The 18,090-nt window shown below is 28.0% G+C and overlaps 3 protein-coding genes across 3 annotated transcripts; all 3 read left to right on the top strand.

Annotated features, from left to right (window-relative positions):
• The first annotated feature begins 136 nt into the window (after nt 1-136).
• On the top strand, nt 137-1,241 carry LOC113868027 (keratin-associated protein 16-1-like). Its single transcript, XM_027503580.1, has 3 exons — nt 137-203; nt 346-424; nt 670-1,241. Exons 1-3 carry the CDS (start codon nt 198-200, stop codon nt 1,239-1,241), a joined length of 657 nt encoding a protein of 218 aa, XP_027359381.1. The 5' UTR covers nt 137-197.
• A 7,879-nt stretch (nt 1,242-9,120) lies between these two features.
• LOC113866764 (putative pentatricopeptide repeat-containing protein At1g12700, mitochondrial) lies at nt 9,121-10,548 on the top strand. Its single transcript, XM_027501564.1, has 2 exons — nt 9,121-10,105; nt 10,457-10,548. Exons 1-2 carry the CDS (start codon nt 9,121-9,123, stop codon nt 10,546-10,548), a joined length of 1,077 nt encoding a protein of 358 aa, XP_027357365.1.
• A 3,384-nt stretch (nt 10,549-13,932) lies between these two features.
• On the top strand, nt 13,933-15,192 carry LOC113866763 (protein Rf1, mitochondrial-like). Its single transcript, XM_027501563.1, has 2 exons — nt 13,933-14,267; nt 14,715-15,192. Exons 1-2 carry the CDS (start codon nt 13,933-13,935, stop codon nt 15,190-15,192), a joined length of 813 nt encoding a protein of 270 aa, XP_027357364.1.
• The last annotated feature ends 2,898 nt before the right edge of the window (nt 15,193-18,090 follow it).

The following is an 18,090-nucleotide window of genomic DNA, read 5'->3' as shown; positions in this document are numbered from 1 at the left end:
TCCGTCTGTTTCAGCCAGCACACCCATGACAGTGTCAGTCATCATAGTCAAGTCAACCAACGTAGAGTATTACTTCACTGTGTATTATTTAAACAAATATGTGATCGCCCAACTCCAAAGCACAACATAAAAACACCCTTTGAGTTTGTCTAAGATTGCAAAAGCAAGAAATAGCCATTTGTTTCAACTAACCAAACATGAAGGTTTGATCCGTTTACTTAAATAAGCTAACCAAAATGTTTTGGGTTTTTCTTTCTTCTCCCCCTTCTTTTTTTTTTTTTTTGATAAATTTCTCATGAAGGTACGCATAAGTTATGTGACACACGTGTAACATTTCTAATACAGCAAAAAATAATAATCAAGTTGCAAATGGACTGCGACAAATGCAGAAACAAAGCTCTGAAAATTGCTGCAGAGGTGCCAGGTGAACGTACCAATCCCTTTTACATTTTACATCCATTACAAAAACACCTATTAAAATTGTTAAAATACAAGAAATCAGATAATAATATAACAAAAATACTATTTATAAAACATGAACAATTTCGATCTTATGATTATGAAGTCATTAAAATTTCAATTGCTCATGGTTTTAATTAAATAAATGATTATAATTGCAATCCTCTTGATGCATTTTAATTATTGTTGAGTGATGGCCAAAACCAACAGGTGTGACTGCAGTGTCACTAGAAGGTGATGAAAAGGATCGTGTGGCAGTGACGGGTGATGATGTGGACATGGTTTGTTTGGCTAACTTGCTGAAGAAGAAGTTCCGCACTGTCATAATTCTGAGTGTGGAAGATCTGAAAAAAGCAGCTGAAGAAAAGAAGAAAAAAGAAGAAGCAGAAAAGAAGAAGGAAGAAGAAGAAAAGAAGAAAAAAGAATGTTGTGCTGTGAAGTGTCCTCCACCACCTTGTGAGCCTTGTAACAAGTGCCACATTTCCACTTGCCATGGTAAGTGTGACAAATGCTCAAAGTGCCAAAATTCCAAGTGTGATGGCAAGTGTGTTGTCAGTTGTGTCAAGTGTGAGAGTCCCAAGTGCCATGGTGAGTGTAAACCATGCCATAATTGTCTTAGTTTCAAGTGCCATGGTTGTAAACCTCCTTCACCGTGCTTCCGTCCGTGTCCTCCATGGTGCACCTGTTCCAAGTGCTATGTGCCCTATTATCCACCATGTAACCCTTATCCTTGCCAAGTGGTTTATGATCCATGCCCTGATAATACTTGCTCCATTATGTGAGAGCTAGCTTGCTTGCTATGCCTATACCAATCAATTTGGAACCATGGTATAATAAGTTGTTTGTAATCAGTAAGATATTTGTTGTAATCTCCAGACTTTAATTTTTCCCTTGCAAACACATGCCTAACATCTGCCCTTTTAATTCCTGAAAAGATGCCAAGAGATGAAGAAAATTTTTGGAAAAAATTATGACAAGAGATTTACAATAAATAATATTTCAAAAAATTCAGTATTTAACTGAAGTTAATTTGTCGTGTAATTTATGTAACTAATTTTATCTGATGGAACAAGGTAATTATTGTTGTTTTACATATGCACAATATTGTGTTTAGTTAACTTGTTCAAGTTTATAAATTTGCTTTGGTTTTATGTAAATTTTTTAGGTTGATTTGGGATATTCCTTTTTGTTGAGCTACAAAATGATCAGTTTATACATCTTTCGTATCTAATTAATTTCGGACTTTACTAACAAAGAAATTAAATTAACTTGCAAGTAATTAAGCGAACAGTTTTTTCGAAAAAAGGCATTAAAATTTAGACTAATTTGTTGGCTTGTGTTGGGTGGAATTGCATATTTTTGTTGTATTTTAATATTTTTTTTTTCTTGGTTGTCTTTTGGACAGTTCACGAGTAAGAGTATTTAGACTATTTCGTCGGGCACTGTTGCAACAATAAAGCTTCCCAACAATTGCCTTAGTTGAAAGTTAGTATATTTGTTCGCAGGCAAATGTACCATATAAAAGTAATAAAGTATTTTTTAAAAGAATTTTCAAGTTATCGTACTAAAAAGATTATTTTTAAATACTAAAAATAGTTTGATTCGATTGTTTAAATGTAATGGAATTACAATGAACAAAAAATAAAGTTTAATATTAACAATAAATTAAAATAACAATAATATAATGTATAAGAGAGATAAGATGAGATAAGATTAGGACTTATGAGTTCACCTACTATACTTCTTTATGTTCTAATTAATTTAATCCAGATATTGGTATCCAAATATTTGCCAATTACTCATCGTTAGTTCTATTAATACCCAATAATCATGCAATGTCAATATTCTTTTTTCGGAACAAATATCCCCACTGATTATGCAAGGTAATTGGTCGAGAAACCATGAAGACCCTATGAGTTTGTTAATTTAATAACGGCTGAAAGAAATGAATTAAATATGATTAAATTATCCTCTTATCTTGTTTATCTTATAGTTCCGTTAATTACATGTGGTACGATTGCCTACAATATAACTAACTATAGAATGCTAAGGGTGATCAAATCTTAATATATATAATATAATCCAATAGAATAAAATCAAACATTAAAGAAAAATCAATATCAACATTAAAGTAAAAATTACATAAAGTTTGTAGTAGGATCTGTCATAGTCCTAACTATGGGTTGAGTTACTCATAACAAAATAAACTATGAAGAATGTGATAAATAAACTCATAACCACAAAGGAAAACTCAAATAAAAGAAACCCATAAAGGTAGAAGACGAAGAAAGTTCTCGTTCTCTGAAAGGACACTCAATCACTTGCTTGGACTCTAAGAGAAAGCTTGTCGTCCTTGCCAATGATTTTCAATAACTCTCAAAGATGAGTTTAGATATAACTAAGAAGGGGAAGAAGGTGTGTAGAAGTGGGAGTGTCAAGTATGGAGCATAAAGCCTCTTTATATAGGCTGTGGCCTGAGTTTCCACTCGGTTGAGCTTTATCTTTTCAAATCGGTTTTATCCACAATCAGAATTGTTCCAAATCTTCATATTTAAGTTTACATTTTAAATTCAAAATTCAAACTCAACTTCACGTAGCACTGCCAATGACTAAAAATATCTAATTTTTATTCAAAATATCTCCATAATGTACTAATAACAACTTCTAGCTAAATTATAATAATTAATAATATAATTAGTGTAAATATATATATATAAAATAGAATTTAAGTGTATAAATATAAGTCATAAAATATATCAAAATATGAACTTATCAATATTCTTATGAAAGAGTGAATCCATCAATTACATCTTTTGAAAATACCAATTTTAACCATTTAAGTTTTACAAAAAATCATTGTATAATAATATTATTTTAATTTAACCACATAAATTTTGTTTGACTTTTGAAGTACGTATCTCGTGATAAATATTTATTATGTACATACATGCATAATGCCGATTTGCTATGTGGACTTGTGTGTTAATAAGGTGTGCTCAATAAAACATAAGAATTTGATGCATATACTTTGTAATTTGATTTCAGATAAAGACTAATAAGAAATAAGAACTAGGGACTAAACCCTCACTTTAGTCCTTGAGAGAATTTGAGTCCAACATTTTAGTTCTGAGACATTTAAAATATCATGTTAGTCCCTAACAACTTCTTTCTCTGTCATTCATTTTAGTTCTTGACGTCATACCCCGTTAAGAAACTATAACAGAATGCTGAGTTGTCACGTTAAATATTACGTCAGAATCCCACCTGGGAGAAACGACATCAGTTTTGGAAGTTGTCATGACAACTCTAATAGTGAAACGATGTCGTTGTGATCCAAGCCCTTTATGCCCTAACTTAATGACATAATTCCTCATTTGTGTCGAAGAAGAACCCTATCCTAAGTGCACACAAAACCTCGCCCAAATTCTTGTCCGTCATTGTATTTAGGGATGAAATATTTATATATTGAAGTTCGTTGTAATAGAAAAAGACCAACAGATAGAGAATTCGGTAAAAATATTTTTTCTTAATTTATTGAGTCATTTTTTTTGTTTTGGGGATGACGAACCACTACTGAAACCGAGGTTCAAAAATTAGTGCAACAGTTAAAGAGCAATTATCTTGATACTAAGAGAGATGCAGCAAAAGAACTCTGCCTTCTTGCTAAGCACAATATAGATAACAGAATAGTAGTTTCAAATTTTGGTGTCATTAGCTTATTAGTTGATTTACTTCAATCAATTGATACTATAATCCAGAAAAATTCTGTTAAAACACTCCTTAACTTATCAATAAATGATAACACCAAAATTGCAATTGTAAATATTGGACTATTGAACCTTTGATTCATGTACTTAAGACATGGAGTCCAGAAGCTAAGGAGAACTCAACTATCACACTTTTCAGCTTATTGGTTATTAAGAAAAACAAAATTAGGATAGGGAGGTTTGAGGCAATTAGACTACTAGTTGATTTATTAGGGAATGGAACCCCTAGGAGGAAGAAAGATGTTTAATTTGTCAATATTTCATGAAAACAAGGATTGGATCATGCAAGTCGGTGCTGTGAAGCATCTTGTAAAGTTAATGGACCTTGCAGCTGGAATGGTTGATAAGGTAGTGGCTGTTTTAGCAAATCTTGCCACAATACCAGAAGGGAAGACAACAATTGGTTAGGAAGGTGAGATTCATGTTTGGGGTAAGGTTATTGAGTTAGGTCCTATGATCATAACGACATTGTTTCACTATTAGAGGTGCCAGACAAATTTTAAAAACGATGTCGTTTCTGCCAAGTGAAATTCTGACGTAGTACTTAACGTGATAACTCAATCCTTTGTCACGGTTTCTAAACGAAATATGACGTCAGGGATTAAAATGAATGACAGAAAAGGAAGTTAAAGACTAACGTAATATTTTAAATGTCTTAAGGACTAAAATGTTAGACTCAAATTCTCTCATGATTAAAGTGAGGGTTTAATCAAGAACATCAATTTAAAAAATTTGTGGATTGTAATAGTTATAAAAAAAAAAAGAAGGAAAGAGCAAGAAACTAAATACTTGCCTAGGCCTAACTGGTACCATCGATTTTAAGAACTTATAACTTAAGCTTTCAAAATAACTGGAAAATTAGATTTAAAAATCAATAACTTAAGCTTTTAAAATAATTGATTCATCGTCAAAACGTCAATGGCTAATTAGTATGTATACATAAATGAGCATTTGTAAACTTGACGTTGAAATTTTGATAATCTTAATTTTATTTGTGTGTGATATTTAGGGATGAAAATAGGTCAGACCGCCTGACATGGGCCTGTAGTCTGGCCTGATTTAGGCCTGACCTGACCTTTTTAATAAACAAATCAGGCTCAGACCTTTTTTAAGGCCTGTTTAAGTAAACAAGTCAAGCCTGAGCTGTTTATAAAGCCTGACAGGCCGACCTGTATAAATAAATATATATATATATATATATATATATATATATATTATAATTTAAAAATAGAGCTATCAAAATATATTTAAATAATAAAGTTATTTAATAATATATTTTTATATTCTTAGTTCTGTTATTATGAAATTAATATATTATGTTATAATTTTATTTATTTATAATTATAATAAACAGAAATTATATTATATTAAAAATTAAAAATATTTATACATGATTACACTTTTTAAATAATAAATTTATTTAATAATAAATTATTATATTTAAACAATTTAAAAAATAGTTAAGTCTTTGAATAAGAATAAGACGTAATCAAAACTAAATGAAATAAAATTTAAAAATAAAATAATAAAATTATATTAACATATTTTTATACTCTTAATTTTATTATTATTAATTTAATTATTTAATTATTATATTAATATATTATGTTATAATTTTTTTTATTTATAATAAATAGAGATTGCTTAAATCTGAATTATATTTTATTTGAAAGTAAAAATTTATTAAAAAAATGATAACAAAATAAAATAAAAACTTATTATAATATATATATATATATATATATATATATATATATATAATCAGACCATGTAGCAAATATTATAAATAATATAATTATAAATAAATTATATAATAATATATATTTTTATAACTTGCACATGTTTTAATTAAATTATTAGTCAATTTATCAATTTATATGTAATTTATAAGTATGTGTTTTAATTTATTGTATCAATAATATTTTCTATATTACATTAATATTATAGTATAGTTAATTTTACATTTATTTGTTAATTTAAAATAACAAATTAATGAGACAAATAAAATTAAATATTTTGTAATTATTTTTAATTAATAGTTATTATTGTTTTCATTATATATATATATATATATATATAGTACATTAAGTTTAAATTTTTATATTAAGTTTTATCACATATTTTTTAATTAAGAGAAAAATTTAGAAATATAAGTTATTTTAATTTAAATATAAATTTTAATAATTCTTCCTATGCTCATATGTTATTTTTCTACATCTATGAATTTTATAATATATCTACAATTTTTATAATGACGATATTTATTTACTTTTTAAAATATAATAATTTTTTTAGCTGATTCAATAAATTTTATAAGTGTTATTTTTTGTAATTGTTTTTTTAATTTAATAGTTATTGTTATTGTCATTATATATATATATATATATATATATATATATATATATTATGCAGTAAGTTTAAATTTATTTTTTTTAAAACATATAATTTTATTTTAATTGATTCAACAAATTGTTTGAATGTTATTATTTTTTTTATCAATTTTATGTATTTACTATAACTTTATTTGTTGAATATAAGATGTCTTTAAATAAACAAAATATATTTCTAAAATAAAACTAAAATATTTACTATTTATATAATTTAAAAAAATATAAATATAAATTTTATTATTATAAAATATTTATAATTAATACTTAAATAATATTTTAAAAATTATTTATAAAATTATATAAATATTATTATAATTATTTAATAATTATTAAGAATATAGATAGAAATTAGAAAAATGTATAAACTAATTTAATAATAAAATATTTATATTTTTATTAATATTAATTTTTTGTTAACAGGTTTCAGGCCAGACCAAGCATAAAATAAAGCCTTTAACAGGTAACAGATTAGGTTCAGGCCTAATAATTATGTTACAGGCCAGGCCTGTTTAGAGTAAAGCCTGGACTCACCTGACATGTTTACATCCTAGTGATATTATTGACAATTGGATAATCTTATCATATGAGTGCTTTTTTAATACATGTGTTAACGTGTATAAAGAATTTAAATGAACTTTAATCATAATAACAAAACAAAAATACAGCCAAACATGAATAATTAATTTTATAAAAACTAATTGAAGAAGCTTAGTTTTAAGAAAGAACAATCCGAAAAATTAGACCATACATTACTTCGGTGTCACTGTCCAGTGTCCATACCTGTTCATTAAACATTAAATTGGACCTTATCCTCTACAATATTCTCCTTAATAAAAAATTTCTTTTCAACTTTCGATACAAATGATGTAAGCGTGCTGAGAAAACAAATGTGCATAATTAGCAGAAAAAAAAAATATTATAAGCAGTTAATAATAATAAAATTTTATTAAAAAATTATTTATTATATTTTTATAATTTTAATATAATAATTATATTTTTTTATAAATTTTTTTAATTATAAATACTTAGATACAGTCTTAACAACTAAAGTTAATAAAATGTTATTATTTATTATTATTATTATAATCTATGTAACACAAAAGAAATGGAGGGTGAGATCATTATTTTCTTTTCAGTAAATAACAGACCTCAATACTGCACATCGTCCCATTTTTTATCGATGACGATTGGTTTTGACTTCAATTTGGAAAAAATGAAGTAAAATTTGTGATAATCAGTTAACTGAGAAACCTTCAACCGTTTTCCATAGTTTGTTTGTTATGATTTCTTATTTGTTAGTATTAATTAACTTCATCGATCATGTATCTCATATCTACTTTAAATATTTAAATATTTTTAAAATTTTAAAAAAGTTGAAAGATAAAATAAAAGAAATCACTAAAAAAAATAGTCATCTATAATTGATTTTTTAGTAATTGAGATAAAAATTTTGGTCACTAAATTTATTAATAATCAATTTTTTGACAGATTATGTTAAGTCATTAAATATGATTGATTTGTTGACAAATCGATTTATTGACAGATTTTGTTGAGTCACGACATATGGTAACTAATGATTAACGATTAATTTAGCGATTGATAATTTAAAAATTGAAATAGTGATTAAATTTAGAGACAAAATTAATAACTAATTTTAAAAATTAAATTAGAAATTGAATTTGAATACTGATTTAGTATTGATATTTACTTAAAATCAATTTTAGTTACTAATTTAGAAATAAATTGTTGTGACCAATTTTAAGTTCAATTTTGTGACTGATTTTAAAGATGATTTGGATCAATTTAAATACTAAGATGATTGTCATTGTAACAACTGAAAAAAAAATCAAAGTTTCTATATAATTTTTAATCAAAATAATGTGATAATGAGCTCATTACATAATATTTGAAACTATCTAAACAGTTAGTCATTATCAAAATTCAAAATAATGTGAAATTAAAAAGACTTATTCTTATAAAAGTCAGCTAGAAACAATTTAACATCAAAGTTTTACTGTATAATTAATTATAAAATATATTGTTAACCTGATTAAAGAAATATATTATTTAATATCTACAAAGATGCGAAGATTACTTTGAAATTTAAATTATTTCTAGCGTGTCAATTTTACAAATAATATACTTAAATCCAAACTCTCAAATACGAATCCTCTCGTTGAATGATTAGGAAAAATTGAGAATCTATTTGCACATCCAAATATTATTAAATACTTATTATATAATTTGTTTTAATCATTAAATAATAATTTATTCATTTCATAAAAATTATTTTAATAATAAATCATATAAAAAAAATTAAAAACTAAGCATATAATTTAACTTAATTAAACTTAAAATATCAATATCTGTAGATAAATAGATAACTTGAAAAGTCTATACCTATTTTTTCTGTGTTCCTGAAACAGAGAGGAGCAGCGGCGGATATACAGTAAAAAGTACACACAATTCGTTCATCCATCAATCCACAGAAACTCTGAAACAAGATGTCATTCACAAGGTTAAGGCATGCTCTCTTCCCTCGTTCTTACTCTGCAAAGCTTCACACTCACTCTTCGCTGCCGTTGATTCACGGTGTTCATGACTCTGTTGCCTCATTCAATCCTCTTCCCCCAGTTATTCCCGTTGTTCACGATGCTGTTGCCTCATTCAATAGCATGCGTCCTTCCCCCTTTATTCACGATGTTGATCCGGCTGTAGCCTCATTCAATCGCATGCTCAATGTGCGACCTTGCCCACCCATCACTCAATTTAACAAGATTTTGGGGTCCCTTGCTAGGGACAAGCGTTTCGAAACTGTTATTCTGCTCTTCCCAAAATTGCAATACGTGGGAATTCTACCAAATCTTGTTTCTTTGTGTGTTCTCATCAATTGCTGCTGCCAAGTTCGTCACAGGACCTTAGCTCTTTCGGTATTGGCCAAGATCTTCAGACTGGGTTATCTCCCCAGCACCATAGTCTTGACCACACTCTTGAATGGTCTCTTCCTTACTCGTAATGCAGAAGAAGCCATGTATCTTCGTGACAAGATGGCAGCGCAGGAATTTCAGATGGATCAGATTAGGTACTGGATTTTGATTTATGGATTATGTGAAGTGGGAGAAGCAGGATTTGCCATTCAACTGCTGAGACATGCTGAAGGGCACCTGATTCAGCCCAGCGTGGAAGCATACATAATGTACAGGGAAAGCATTAAAAGGCTATGCGAAGATGAACTTTTGTACGAGGCATGTGATTGTGTCTCTGAAATGGTTACCAGGGGAATTCAACCCAACTGTGAGATCTACCACAGTATTATTCACGGCTTTTGTCGTTTGGATCAAGTACAGGAAGCAGTGGGTTTGTTCAATGAAATGCTATTGAAAAGCATCAACCCAAAAGTTTATACTTTAGTCGTGTTGATGGATGTCCTGTCTAAGTATGGAAAAGTGAGAGAAGCTAAAACTGCTTTGGCTGTGATGGTAATAAGAGGTCTGGTACTTTAATAGTTGGCTATTGCCCAGTTGACGAAGTAAAGAATGGAAGACCCAGAATTATTTTTATATCCGGGAGCTTATTTATCACCAGCTTATTTATTCGAAGAGCATGAGCATGTAAGTTAAATATGATTTAGATAGTTGTTTAAATAGTTGTGGTCACGATTATCTTTTTATTAATGCTGTTGATAGGCTGCGCAAAGATAGAAGACTTAAGCATGTGCTTTTTAAGGATCTTTTCAGTTATCATTATGTTTATTCATTTTCCTAGGACTTTGCGTGGCAGAGCCTTGGGATATTGAAGTGGAAGACATTGATTGCTTGTAAATTCTTTGTCCTCTTTTAGAAGAAAAGGATGAAGATAATAAGGCAGAGAAACTTCTACCTGAAATTGTTGCTAGCGGCTCTTGTAAGGATAAAGTCTTAGATGCTTTCTAGGTTCATATTATTTTGAATTTTGATAACTACCACCAATTTTATAATTTCATATTTTCAAGTACTATGTGATGAGCTCACTGTCACGTTACTTTGATTTAATATGCTTATTCTTAATTGTTCAGTTTGTTACAGCACAATCATTGATATATATATATATATATATATATATATATATATATATATGGAATCAAAATTTCAACTCTACTAAACAGATATTGTTACTAAAGTCTATGTAACGGGTTAATTTATATATAACGAGTTTGATCATTCTTAGCCTTAGGTAATGATTTGTTATACTTAGTTTCTAAGAACATGAGCAAGAGTTAACATAAATAATATTTAATTTAGGCTTAAGTAATGTTTTGTTAGTTAGTCACTACATGTATAAAATTATACATACATTTATTTTCAATTTAATTACTGTCATTTAGTTTAGAGTAAATAAAATTAAATAAATAAAAACTAAATTGAGAATAAATGTAGTATGAAAACTGATTTATAAATTTTTTTATTTGTAAAAATTAATTTACAAAATTTTATACATAAAAATTAATTTACAAATTTGAGTCAAAAGTATTTTTATAAATTTAGGATAGACTTTTGGTTTGTATCTTAATTTTGTGATTCATCCACCCCTTTCACCTTCACCTCTAATTCCATTATCTTCATTCTTCTTTTTTTGCATAAATTTTAATGGAGGTGGGAGTTTTTTTTTCTTTTAACTTCTTATTCTCAAAACTCAATTAATTATTAACAATCTTTCTTAAATTCTCTTCTCTTTTCAATGGCTTCACCATGTTCACCCTCACTTTAATTAGAGTATAATAGATTCTAAGTCATATATTTTTCATATAAAATATATTTAGATAGAAGAGATTTAAAGTTTTAAATTTGTAATGATAAGTTATCTTTTTTAAAATAAAATGAAGAATAAAACTTATTAATTAGTGTAATAATTTAAATTTAAGTTAGTTTCAACCATTTAACTTTATTATTATTAAACTATTTCATAAAGGATATGCTGTGCGTGGAAGTTATTTCAATCTCTATTGGTACCAAAATTTTAACTCCAGTTATTGTTAATTTATAATTAAGAACATTTGGTCATTCTGCAGTGACTAGTTGCTTAGTTTCTTTGAGATATGAGCAAAGGTAACACAGATAATATACATCTTGAAAGCACGTGTTGTTCAACACGCTCCTGAATAATCTTTCCTTAATTTTGGATATTTGATATAACCATTTACCTATTTGTGTTCCAACTATCTTCAATCTGTATTTAATAATTTTGGGTATTGGATATAACTATTTCCTACAAATGTACCACGAAGGTAAATGTTTTTATCTAATATTCAAAATTAATTGGGTTTTTTTATTTCTGTCAGCGCTAAGAGAAAAAGATCTTTCTTTTTGTTATAATTGGGAAAGCACTCATCAAAAAAATAATCACATTTACATCTTTATCATAACAGGTTCTGTAAACTCTTTAATACAAGTAATAAAATAAACTAACTGTAATTATTGATGATGAATTCTGTAATAGAAACTACAGATCACAGTTGTTCGCAGTTAAGTATAATATTATTTAGTATATGTTTTGTATAATACAAGTAATAATATACTTTTTAACAGTTTTTATTAATATATCTTTTGTGATTGATCAATTTCTTAAAAAATTAAATTAAATTACAAAAGATAGTCAATTTACAAGTTAAATATTTTAATCTAAAAAATTACTTAATCCTAAAATGTATATTAAAAAATATATTCAAAAGTATATGTTATTAATATTGTTCGACAGATAAAAAATTGAGACCTAAAATAAATTTAAAGAATGAAAATTTGATAATAAATAATTATATTTTTATTAATATTATTTAATAACAACAATCATTATAAATATTTAGGGGGTAAATTAGATTAGGATTTTAAAAAGATTTTTTTAGTTGAAGAAAGTTCTGCGGATTGTAAAAGATTTTTGAGATTTTTATAATTTTTAAAATTTTGCAGGATTCTGCAAAACTTTAAAATTAAAATTTTAATAGATTTTGCAAGACTTTTAACTCAGGATTTTAATGGATTTTGCAGAACTTTGTAGAATTTTGTGAATTTTTACATAAAGAGTTCAAGATTTTTATACATTTAAATTTAAAAAGAGTGAAAGACAAAAATAATAAAAAATAACAATGACTAAATAAATAATAATAATAATAATTTTCTATAATATCATATCTTTCTAAATAACATTCACCTACATATTCATAGTTATACTAGTCCTTCAAGCATTATTGTCTTTTCTCTCTTGCTTCCGGATTTGAATAATAGGTTCAAAATTATAATTTTTAATAAACGATAATGTTGAAGATGAAGGTTTCCATCGGTTCAATTGAAAATTTATTAAAATGACATTCTTTACGAAGAAAGTTATGTAGTGCTGCATATGTTAACATAAATTATACTTGTGTCTTAAATAAAAATAGAGTGTCAACTTAAAAATTATGAACCTTAACTTAAAAATACCAAATATTTTATCGATCACATTCCTTAAATACGTATGACACGAAGATTAAAATTTTTTTTCTCATTTTCAGTGTTATTACCCTGACCTGTAAAATCTTGTAGATGATATCTTACATCTTAATTAGAAAATTAGCGTATAGAAAATCCACAATACATCAAGAAATATTTACTTAATTACATATGTAATATAATAATAATAATAATAATAATAATAATAATAATAATGACGATGATAATAATAATGATAATTATTAAATTTATATCCAATAAATAAATAAATAATAATAATAATAATATGTTGGAATATAGTTATATAAATAATCATAGATAAAAATACTTATTAAATTTATATCTCACCTAATAAGTACTTATATAATTAAAAACAATACTATCATCCTGTACAAATTCAAATTAAATACCATTAGATTTTTTTTAAGTGACATAAAATTTTGATTAAATACCAATAGACTTTTTTACTTAAAAAAATTTTAAAATTCTATAAAATCCTAAAGTAATACATCCTCTTAGTATTATTCAAAATTTATTTTATATTTTTAAAAAAAATTTATTAGTGTAAAAATTTATAATAAAAAATATTATATCAAATAAATATTCTTAATAAATACTCTAATAATCAGAGTTATCCGTATTATATTTTCTCAAATCTATATTTTTTTAAGAACAGACAAATTGTAGACCATAAGGCGCAGACTTTAACCCTAACTCACATAACTTTTGGCCCATAAGCTTCCTTATCCACACAACTTTTTAAGCCCTATTACTGGGCTTAGTACAAGCAATTCGTTCATCCATCAATTCACTGAAACCTCTAAAACTCTAAACCTATTTCAATTTTGGGAGAAGATGTCATTCACAAGGGTAAGGTATGTGCTCTTCCCACGTTCTTACTCTGCAAAGCTTCACACTCACTCTTCGCCCCCATTGATTCACGGTGTTCATGACTCTGTTGCCTCATTCAATCCTCCTCCCCCATTTATTCCCATTGTTCATGAGGCTGTTGCCTCATTCAATCGCATGCATCCTTCCCCCTTTATTCACGATGTTGATCCGGCTGTAGTCTCATTCAATCGCATGCTCAATGTGCCACCTTGCCCGCCCATCACTCAATTTAACAAGATTTTGGGGTCCCTTGCTAGAGACAAGCGTTTCGAAACTGTTGTTCTGCTCTTCCCAAAATTGTAATACGTGGGAATTCTACCAAATCTTGTTACTTTCTCTGTCCTCTTCAATTGCTGCTGCCAAGTTTGCCAAGTTCGTCATAGGACCTTAGCTCTTTCGGTATTGGTCAAGATCTTCAGACTGGGTTATCTCCTCGACGCCATAGTCTTGACCACACTCGTGAATGGTCTCTTTCTTACTAGGAATGTAGAAAAAATGTAATGTAGAAAAAGCCCTGCATCTTCGTGACAAGATGGCAGTGCAAGGATTTCAGATGGATCATGTTAGCTACGTTGATTCATGGATTATGTAAAGTGGGAGAAACAAGATTTGCCATTCAGCTGCTGAGACATGTTGAATGGCACCTGATTCAGCCTAGAGCGGTAATGTACAGGCCAATTAATAGCCTATGCAAAGATAAACTTTTGTACGAGGCATGTGATTTTGTCTGTGAAATGGTTACCAAGGGAATTCATCCCGACTGTCATCTACAACAGTGTTATTCACGGCTTTTGTCGTTTGGGTCAAGTGAAGGAAGCAATGGTTCTGTTCAATGAAATGGTATTGAAAAGCATCAACCCAGATGTTTATACCTTTAACATGTTGATGGATGTCCCGTGTAAGGATGGAAGAGTGAGAGAAGCTAAAAATGTGTTGGCAGTGATGGTAAGAAGAGGTCTGAAACCAGATGTTGTTACTTATAATACTTTAATGGGTGGCTATTGCCTTGTCAACGAAGTAAATAATGGAAGACATGTACTCAACTCGATGATCCGAAGTAGTGTAACACCTTATGTACGAAGCTATAACATATTGATTAATGGATTATGCAAGACTGGAGAGGCATTTGAAGCCATGACTCTGTTCAAACAAATGAGACGCAACAATATAGTTCCAACTACAGTAACTTACAATTCTCTCATTGATGGTTTGTGCAGAACTTGAAATGTGAATACTCAAAATGTGTACGAAGCCGTGAGTCTCTTCGAAGATATGCATCGCAAACATATAGCTCCGGATATGCTTACTTACACTTCTCTTATCACAACTTTAATATATTCCATGGTTTAGGTAGTTTAGATAGTTGTGATGACGATTATCTTTTTATTAATGCTATTGATAGGCTGCGCAAAGATAGAAGACTTGAGCATGTCCTTTTTAAGCATCTTTTCAGGGATCAATATGTTTATTCATTTTCCTAGGACTTTACTAAAGTCAATTTACAAGTTAAATATTTTAATCTAGAAAATTAATTAATCCTAAAAAGTATATTAAAAAATATATTCAAAAGTATATGTTATTAATATTGTTCGACAGATAAAAAAACTGAGACCTAAAATAAATTTAAAGAATGAAAATTACAATCTTATGAATTATTTTAATCATTTTAAAGTAACCAAAAAAAAATATTTAACGTCGATTTATCAATCATTTGGGCCATGTGAAAGTCAGATTTAGAAGATATAGGTAGTTTATGGATTAAGATGCTGATATATCCAAAACAATTTGTTTATTCATAGACGTAAACGTCAGCTAATGAAGATCGAGTCAGTTCAAATATACCCATCTTAAAATGGATAAAAAGAAAAGATTACTGAGACTATCAATTTTCGGCTCTTCAGTTTTGGTTTAAAAAAAATATGATAAGTGAACTCTTTGAAATTAAAAAAATTAAATTATTAATCTATTTTCTATATATAAACGTATCAAATGTTTTGAAAATTTCTCTAAACTACGTTAATCTTTTTTATTCGTTAATCATTTTATCAAAAAACAATTGTATAATTCAATTCTTTTATCAATAATAACAATCATAGGGTATTATGTACAGAAATTAACTCTAATTCAAATGCAACTGATGATTTATATTATCACTATTATGGTTTTGGTTTTAGCGGTTGGTACGTAACATCTCTAGTCTCATTACGAGGGACCAAAGACTAAGTGAGCCTATGGGACATGTAATATTTTATTTTCAATAATTATATAAACCATGTCAACTGCATGTGATTAATAATGTTATTTAATTTGAAACATATAGTTGAATCATATTCACACTATCAATTTTTATGCAAATCACACAAAAGTGGGTCACATCACGTTACTCTATTTTATCTCCTTTGACCCAGGACATAAAAAGTCGTCTCAGGAAGGAATCCAAATTGGAAACCAGAAGACAATTCGCAAAAAGTTGTAGATTGAACTTTGAAGCCAATGAATCTCACTATCTTTTCTGCTAATCTTTGGGTTTTCTTTTTAATTTTTTTCCATATGATTTTTAATCATTCTCACCAACCCTAGCCAGCTGATTTAGATATATAAAGTTTAAGTCGTATATAGTCTTATAGATTAAAACCTTAAATTTATATATGTTGAGATAAAATCACTTGGAAGTTAAATGTGTGTCACGATCTCTCTCTGTATAGCAAAATCCTTGTCGAATTAAACTATGTTATTTATTCTTAATACCAAAACTGTTGCCAAAGTTGGAAAATCATTATAATTGAATTCGTTAAACAGCTCTACATATATGTAACCCAAAACAAAATTAAACAGATTCACATTTTTACTCCTTACCAATGAATTCTCAACGTAAGCAGCAGTTAAAAACCATAGTCATAATACAACCTAATATGGAACAGCTGATATATGTTCTTCCGACAGAGATTGCGCTGAACTAGTTTTTGCTTATTTTAGTGGAACTGCTTTCCCTTGAATGACATCTATGATGTAATTTTATCTTCTTCCCTTGGGTTTATAGCCCCTTTGATCTACTTCAAATAATAATAATAATAATAATAATAATAATAACCGTAGTCATAGTGCAATCTGAAAATTATTCGCGTTAACTCCCAAGATAACACAATTTTTTAACGTTGTCTTGACAAATTGTTATTAAATAGATAATACCTTGGATTATTACAGTTCAAAACATTGTCCATTAAAATGGCAATATTTTTTTCTTTCTTTTGCCTTCAGCACGGTTTTTGTTACAGTCCGGAGCACTTTGGCATGTGGATATATTATTTTGCATATACCTTCTTTATGCCAATAAAGTTACTTAATAATAGCTTAGTTATTATTTGACCAGGTCAGATATGTAGATTAAATAATTAAAAATATCCTGTTTTCAGTGTATATTTAATATATTGTTAACTGAATGTCAAATTCAGTGTAGATAACATCAATAAATTTTAATGAATTTTGCTTGAATATTGATTAATTGAAAATTTCAAGAAAGATATTGAGCTTTTGGTGTAAATAAAACTAACTTGACTTTCTTTGCTCCACCATCTTCCGTTGGAAAATTCGACACATTTTTATTAACAGCCCACTGATTAGCGTTATTTAATTAAAAGAGACATACCCCCAGATTAAATTTCCCTAAAACCTTTATTTAGATGGTGAAAACAATATTTCATTTATATATTTAAACCTAATAGTTTACCATTTCAGCTGATGTAGTTCTATTTATATATTTAAACCCAAAGCTGACACACTACTATGTCCTTGTTTATTCAGTTGCTTCTAATGTTGGGCATAGGTTCACAGTGGGTCAATAATCAGTGCACAGAAATAGCGTTAAGAAAAAAAAAACTTAAAATAAGGAATACACTAGAATCCCTATATATAGAGGCAAAGATAATTAAACACTCGACATTAAAGTTCTCATAAAACACAACACATTAAGCAGCCATTTGTATCAAGTTGTCGAAACATGAAGGTGAGATCTCGTGTCAAATATACAATTTATTAATTGCATTGCGCGCAATCATAATTCACAGTTTGTGTTTTGTAATTGTACATCATATATGCATGGAGTGATAAATATATAATATAAAA

Source organism: Abrus precatorius, unplaced genomic scaffold, assembly GCF_003935025.1.
Source record: "Abrus precatorius isolate BTA unplaced genomic scaffold, Abrus_2018 Scaffold5, whole genome shotgun sequence".
NCBI classification, from domain to species: domain Eukaryota; kingdom Viridiplantae; phylum Streptophyta; class Magnoliopsida; order Fabales; family Fabaceae; genus Abrus; species Abrus precatorius.
Note: the sequence above shows the minus strand (reverse complement) of the source record. Positions and strands in the feature narration are given on the sequence as shown.